General features: G+C 44.7%; 1 protein-coding gene across 1 annotated transcript in view; it reads left to right on the forward strand.

Moving 5' to 3' along the window:
• PPP1R16B (protein phosphatase 1 regulatory subunit 16B) overlaps positions 1-7477 on the forward strand; it is a 151965-nt gene extending 144488 nt beyond the window's left edge. The window contains exon 11 of the mRNA XM_020990809.2: positions 267-7477. Coding sequence (XP_020846468.1) covers positions 267-854 — 588 coding nt within the window. The 3' untranslated portion in view covers positions 855-7477. The remainder of the gene's footprint in view (positions 1-266) is intronic.
• Positions 7478-7968: the final 491 nt, after the last annotated feature.

Below are 7968 nucleotides of genomic sequence, written 5' to 3' on the forward strand. Positions count from 1 at the left end.
TGGGTTTGGAGAGCCCTGTGCTGAGCCTCTCTGACTTAAAGGGAAGTAAAGATCTTCTGATAGCCCTGTCTTACTTTTAGATGTCTATCCCCATCATTTAACACAGTGCTTTGCATATCATAAGGACTTAATAAATTCTTTCATTAATTTATTCATTCATTCACTGTGTGGTGGGAGCAATGGTAGAGTTAAAATCCCATTTTGTTCAAAGCCTCTTCAGAGTTCGATGATACTAATAATTGGTAACTTTCCTCCCTTGTTTGCAGAATACTATACTGGAAAAGCCATTGCTTCTTTCTGAATTTATGACCAAGAGCACATTGGGGAATACCGACCTGCCCATGCAGAATGGCCTCCGGGGTCCAGTCAGCCCTTACCCATATTCATTGTCTAATGGGGACATGCCCATCCAGAATGGACTCCGGCCTCCGGCTACCACCCACCAATACTCTCTTGCCAATGGCGACATCTGGAAGGTGCATGAAGTCCCAGACTACACCCTGAGTGCATCTCTTCCCTATGGTAGCCCTGGCCTACGTGACATGCCACAGCCCTGGAATGTGTACAAGGAGCCCAGCCACCAGACGCTGTCAGAGCTGAAGCGCCAGAGGGCAGCTGCCAAGCTCCTCAGTCACCCCTTTCTAAACCCCCACCTAGGTGGTGGGGTGAGTGGAGTGGGCGAGGGCAGCAGCGAGAGCAAGACCCCCTTGATTGGAACAAGAACTTCTCCTTACAGTGCCAATGGGACTTCTGTATATTACACAGTAGCCAGTGGGGACCCCCCTCTCCTAAAGTTCAAGGCCCCAATGGAGGAGATGGAGGAGAAAGTGCGAGGCTGTTGCCGCATTTCTTAGGCCCGCTGCAGCCATGCCCCTGGACTCAGGAGGGAGAAGGACTTGGTCATGGCCAAGGCATGGAGCATTCCTGAGCCTGGCCTGGGGCGAGTACCTGAGGGGCGGCCATGTGGGATGGAGAGTAGATAAAATGAGGCCAATTCTCATTTTCAGAGAGGAAGATTTTTCCAGAGTTGTCCTCAATCCTGGTGTCACTCTGAACTGCCCACCCCTGAGAGCTTACCTTGGACTATACTTATCACCATTCTGAATGAAGAATACCAGTTATTAGCCTCCTGCAAGTGACTGCCAGATGTCTGAAATGTGATGTAAGGAATCCTGCTCTGCTCTTGTGAAGTACTTGCCAGCCCTAGTATTCAAACTCCTACATGCCTCGCACATGCATATATGTGTACACACATACACACATACACACATCACTTGTGGCCCCATTTGTGCCAAAGACCAAGGTAGATGGCTGTAAATAGGAAGATACATGTCCAGCTTGGTCCTGAGAATGTAGCTGTTCACTTGCTTATGTGAGTAACTGGTATTGACACAGGATGTGTGTGGGACAGCAGCAGAATGTCTGTGGTGTGAGGTGCTTTTCAAACCATAGCTCAAGACCCATGGCTGGAGTGAGGTCCAACTCCAGACTTTGGCAAGGCCCCGGCCATGGCTAACTCTGTGGTTATGTTCAGCAGGGATGGCTGAGGGTATTTATGCCTCCTGGGGTCTCCCTAGGAATACCCTTTAATAGAATCAAAGCAAGAACCCTGAGTCATCTTGGAAGTTGGAGACTAGCAGTGCCTGATCCAGCACCATGCACACAGTAGACACTCAGGGTTTGTTGAGTAAATAGATGAATGACCGGTTTCATAGCCACGGTCAGTGTCTGCTGGCACTATGGGCTCTTTTCTCTGTATTGTTCCAAGGGAGGTGAGAATCCTTGAGGGTGAGATAACACAACTTGTCCAGAGAAGCTTCCCTGTCAATCCCTTTCAATAATGCTTCCCTCCAGGATGCAGTCCCCGGGAGAGTCCAGTATCAGAGATAACAAATCAAGTTGCTCCAATCTCATTTGATTTTTAAAACTTCACATAGAATTTTGCCAGTTATCTCCACAAAGTCAACGTTTTAAAAGGAGAAAAAAATCTTTCAAGACTACTAAAAGTCAAGGGGCAAATAACATTTGTCTCCAGTCAAGGAGATCCTCGTATTGGCTCCTCTCTGTCAAGGGCTAGATATGGTATTTAGAAAAGGCCCAACGGTGTAAGGGAAAGACCACTGGATTTTCTATTTGCAGCACCTGAGTTCCATTTGTGGCTCTACTACTCACTAGCTGTGCAATCTTGGGCATGTCAGTTAAGTTCTGTGGTCCTGGTTCTTCATGTATAAAATGAGTGAGATGACTAGCTGATCTCTAAGATTCCTTCCAGCTCATGATACTTGGATCTCATGAAACCCAGGGACCAACCAGTTTTTGGTTACTGAGTTATCTGCCTTTCAGCATTCCAGCCTAGGGAAATAGGAGCTTATATTGCCAATTTATTACCACTGTAGGAGTGAGATTTAGCTTAAAGCACACAACTAATCCCTGTAGTGTTTAAAATGGACAAGTGCTAATGTCCCCTTCCCTTCAGGTGCTGGTAACAAAAGTAGGGTCCCTGGTTGGGATGAGTAGTCAATATAAGATTCTGAAATGCTTTCACTGCCTCCCAAGCACATCCAGCTTTATTTTTGTGCCTATGTCTTGTGGGTACAGAGCTTTCTTTCTGGCCAAGTGCAAGCACAGGATATGGAGGGTGACAGGGCTTCACCTGGAGGCATAGACAGTCACTGATCTGCACTGATGGAGCCCCTGCCAGGACTGGTAATGTTCATCCCAGTAGAAAGCATTTGGTTCTCATTAAAGGTGACAGGAGGTGGGTAGGAGGCAAGCATGGTGCATATGACTGACAGGGCCATCTATTCAGTGGCTCTTCAGGAAGCACAGCATGCAGGAAGGCAGTAAGAGGCTAGCCAGTTGTAGGACTGGAGTTTCTGGCCTGCCTGGGCTTCACAAGCTGAGGGAAATCACTCCAACATCATTTCCACAATCCATCCAGACCAGGATTCTTTCTCTGATAGGAGCCATCAAGTGTTGATTGCTCCCAGACAACTTAAATTTTCAGCTTAGCCCATTATGACTATCATTGTGAATTTATTTACTCCTCTGGGGGGAAGCTGTATATTCAGCCTCAGTCACCTCTTGGGAGTAGGGGAACAATGAAATTCACATGTTTCCTTTCTACTCTGTAAGCGGGACAAATTTTTCATTTGTCCTAAAACTACCTCTTTTCAGCTCCATGGAGGTGCCCAAGTTCTAGTTTCCAGGGTTTGGGGAACAAGTGCATGTTTATCCCTTTCTATAAGTTAGAGTGATCCAAAGGTGGAATGGGCTGCCCCAGGAGGTGGTAAGCTTCTCATTACTGGAGGCGCTGAAGTGAAAGTCATAGGACAACTTGCTGGCAGTGTTATACAGTGGATCCCTCCTTAGCTACAGGTTGGGCTACAGGCCCTCTGAGATTTCTTCCAGCTTTGAGGTTCCATACTTTCCTGAGTCAGTGAATAAACTTCTTTGCAAGCAGATGGACTAACATTTTATTAAAGATCCAGGTCAAGGGTGGTGGCAGTGCATGTCTATAGGCCCTGCTGCCAGAGAAGCTGAGACTGGTGGAATCTTTGAGTTTAGGAGTTCTGTGCTGTAGTGAACTGAGCTTATTGGGCACCTGCATTAAACATAATACCAATATGGTGGGCCTCCCAGAGCAGAGGTCTGCCAGGCTGCCTAACCATCCCATGTGAGGGGGAAAAAAAAAGGAGTTCAAAACTTCCATGCTGATTAGAAATGGAATCCATTGTAAGTGGCCAACTGGACTTTTAGCCTGGAAGAGACAGGGAGACCCAGGCTCAAAAAAAAAAAGCCATTCCAGAGGTGTATAAACAATATGTGTGCATGTATGCAGACACATCTGTATGTGCAAACATCTCTATATGCAGTCCTTACATGAAACAGTGATGCCTGGTCATTTTTACATTGTGTTTTAAATGTTAATAGCCCTTTACCATCATGATTTGACTGATTCACACAACCCCAGACAGCTCCAGAAGCTGAGACCATTGTCTTTAGGAACCTGAGGCAGAGAAACAAAGATGGAGGTAGAAATAGTGGGCTGGCAAAGGCCTTCCAGTGGGCCAGAGAGCTGGGTGGAGAGAACTCGGGGTTTTTGAGATATGATCTGACACTTTGCTACTGTATGAAAGTAGACAGCACACTGACCCCAGGAGACTAGCTTGGATGGGGTAGCTCAGATGAGAACAGGACAAAGAAGATAGCCAAGGGTCCACAGCTGCCCCAGGAGTTAGCATACATGAATAGTTTTACCTTGTTTGTGCTGTAGAGCAGATGAAGTGTAGTGTCATTTTAAGTATCCACATGTCTAGAGGACCAGGGGAAAGGCTAATCCAAAAACCATATACATTTGACTTTGTAACTATATTAATTGCAGACCAGTCCTGAAATCTACTCAGTCCAGACTGGCCTCCATGCTGGGTGGGAAGGTGGCAAGATGTGCAGTAGCAAAGGGATAGGAGTTGATCATATCTGACTTCTATTTGTAGCTGCTGATATGCAGACCTAATGACTCTAAGGCATGTCTATCCCATGTGTCCACTTCTACACTGCCCAGTGTGAGTCCTGTCCAGGGCCTCTCATGTAAGGTGTACCTGCATTTGTGGCGGAGGTTCTCCAAGGGTTTCCTTGGCTCCTGGTCTCCAGATGAAGCCAACTAGCTTGGAAGAGTTGCAGAAGTCCCTGTGCTTTGATAGGAAAGAGGCTGTGACTGAATCGCAAGTGGCCAGATTGTGGGGAGCACAGGGCAGGGTCTGCCAGACTGAGGAATTGAGAGAACAATGATCTTACCTAAGATATCTACTTTGGGCAGCTATTATGGGTCCTTCTCCAGTGTGCCCTTACAGTGGGATAAAACTGACTCCCTGAAGTGGAAAAACTCTGAGCTCGGTCATTTCAGCCAGGGATTAAGGCATTAAAAATAGGAAATGTACTATTCTAGCTTCTCATAGAGCTTTGCCTAGAAGCAGGGAGATGTGATAGAAAAAAGCCAGGTGAGTCGGAGACCCCCAAGCTTAGTTTTTTTTCTTGTGCCTAATCAATGCAAAGCAGAAACCCTTGAACACAATGGAGCCAAACAGCGCCCTATTGTCTCCCTGGCAGCTAGGCAAATCAGTAATCAGAGCCTTTCCCTAGTGGGGAGATAGGAGCCCACTAATGGGTTCTCTGATTAACTTCCCGTTGTAGGGTATACAACAAAGGAACACTGATGTGTTGAAAGAGATACAAAGCCATGGCTGCAGGTGTATGAGGAAAATTTTAAATGTGGCCTTATTGAACACCACCCAATGTGTCATCTCAGTTCTGCCCCTGTATGGGAAGCCTCAAGTATTTCTGCACTCATATTGCTGGACTCTTCCAAAAATGGAGGACTCATTTGTATTATAGCTGACCAGAGCTTCAGCCCCAGACTCACAGACTCGAGGCCTGAGTCAGAATGGCCTTCTCTCTCCAGTATCCCTTTGTTTCTCACATTCTAGAATCAGTGTTGAAGTAGTCAACACAAGCTTGACGTGGAAAAACCATTGCTGCCTCCTAGAGTGGGTTCGGCATGACAGTGTCTGGATCAGAACAGTATCTAAGAGATCAGCGATGGCAGCCAGCTTGGAAGGAGAGTGCAACTTGGAGTCACAAAGACTTGAGTTCAAATCCCAGCTCTGACACTTACTACCTGTGTGGCCTTGGGCAAGTCACTTAACCTCTCTAGACCTCAGTTCCCTCCTCTGTAAAATGAGGCCCACATACTAGATGACCTCAAAGGTCCCTTCCAGCTCTAAAAATAGGATCCTAGATTCTTGCTGACACCATCTCCTGCTCTGGTTAACACAAAAGATCTTTGTTTAATATGACTTAGCAGGAAGTTGAACAAAGGTTTCTTCATCTTTGCCGAGGAAATTTCTTGTCTCCTCAAAGAAATTTGATTCTAAAGAAGGATGGAGAAGTTGGACAGTTTACCAGATCCTTCCAAGTTACAGCTCTGGCATCGTTATTTACTTTGAATTGTGAATTCCCTCAACATCAGAAACACCCCTATTCAACTATAGGTGCAAAAAACCACCCCAAAGCCAAAAGAGATTTACAGATTATCCAGACTGATATATATGTGTGTGTTTATACACTCACAGGTTTGTTTCTTATTCTCAGTTATCTGCTATAAAATATAAATACTTTGTTTAACATATGTTTATATGTTTATGTTTTGTTTAACATATGTTTATATTTTATAGCAGATAACTGAGAATTAGAAACAATCTGCTTTTCTCTAACACCCCTTAACCCATCATGTATAAGCTCTCATCTGGCCAGGGGCTAGACTGAGAAAGTTTGTTAAGGTCATAGTCACAGACCACCAGCCACTAAGGCCTCAGGCTTAGTGTTCGATGAACTGTCCATGGAGTCCCAAGTCAATTACCATGACCTTAGAACGTATTAATAGATTGTAAGCTCCAAGAGGGCAGGTACCTCATCTTATTTATCTTTATATCTCCCCCATGCAGTGCTGTGCACATACATAGTAGATACTTAATAAGCATTTGTTAAATTTGAATTTTGTTTCACCAGAAGAAAAAAATAGTGTTGCCAATTGGTTGATCAAAATCAAACAAAATCAATAATTTTAAGCCATAAGATAATTCTTTTTTGTAAGTGGGGGCTTTTTCTTCTTTTAGTTTGCTGTGTACAAAACTAAATATATAATTTCCAGATTTCTCCTCCTACTAGGTTTGTTGCAGAAGACGATGATATTTTTCAGTGTAGTCCAAGGGCACCCCCTATAATATACCAGAAGGGTATCTTCTTTAATTTTTCAGCATCTATAATCAAGCAAGCCTATCCCTCACTCCTTTGGCATCCAGTAAGAATAAGGTCTATGATTAGGCCCCGGTGGGCATCTGAGTATGAGACTGGAGCTACCACACAGGCAGTGAAATTAGGCCTGGTTTAGAAACCACAAAGGCCTTTCTACAAGAGTGCTGAGTGCAGCAATGCACTCCCGGGGTACCGGGTACCCATTGTGGATAGGCATAGTAAGTGGTGTGTAGCAGGGTGTGGACCTGCGTATCCAGGATGTGTTTGAAGATACCTAGCCCCCTGCAATAAATAATTCACCAGGCCAGAAGCCACTGATGTATATAAAACACTTACCAAAATGTATTTTATGTGAGAAATGTATGAACACTGTATATTGTATTAGCAACTTTGTGTAAAAAAATTGGTAATCAACAGAGTAATATATTTAAAACATTTTTTTAAAGACAACCACCGATCTTTGATATTGTATGGAGGTGATTGATTTCATGCTGTACCTTGAAGTCTAACTGGTGGTTTCTCACTGTATGGAGACAGTGTGTATGGTCCCCAGGGCGCTGTGCATGCCAGATGGGGACCTGCAACAAGAGCAGCTTCTAAATGGCAGTGTCCTTCATAGGACATGAATTTTTTAATTAAAATTATTAAATTTCTTTTAATAATACTTGTCATTGTCACTATTCATTTCAGGGGGTGAAGTCTCCTTGGTTTGGCTGAGCTGCATTTGGGAACTCATTGAGGGAGGGCACTAAGGAACAAATTGGCAGATGGTTGGAGAGAAAGGCCTTGCTTTCACTGCTCCCACTCAGCCACCCCCATACGATCAGTGACAACTGGTAGAACATCTGGTGATTCACACTCAAGTCATTTTTCTGGGCCTCATGAGCCTGAAGTGGGGCTTTGGTGAATTCTAGTGTTTCTTCCTTGCATCAAGGGACAGATTAAAAGCAGTGCAACTCAATTCAACAAACATCAAAGCTTACTAAGAGTAAGCAGTGTTGGGAGATGGGACACAAAAGCAAAACACTACCTCATCTTAAAAAGCTTACATTCTACTTGCCAACTTAGCTGCTCTCTCCACCTAGAGGAGTGTAATGTAACAGTAATTTGTAATGCAAAATAAAATGAGGCTTTAGGGGCCCTCAAAACTGGGAG

This window comes from Phascolarctos cinereus, unplaced genomic scaffold (assembly GCF_003287225.1).
Source record: "Phascolarctos cinereus isolate Bilbo 61053 unplaced genomic scaffold, phaCin_HiC Scaffold_2;HRSCAF=192, whole genome shotgun sequence".
Lineage (NCBI taxonomy): Eukaryota > Metazoa > Chordata > Mammalia > Diprotodontia > Phascolarctidae > Phascolarctos > Phascolarctos cinereus.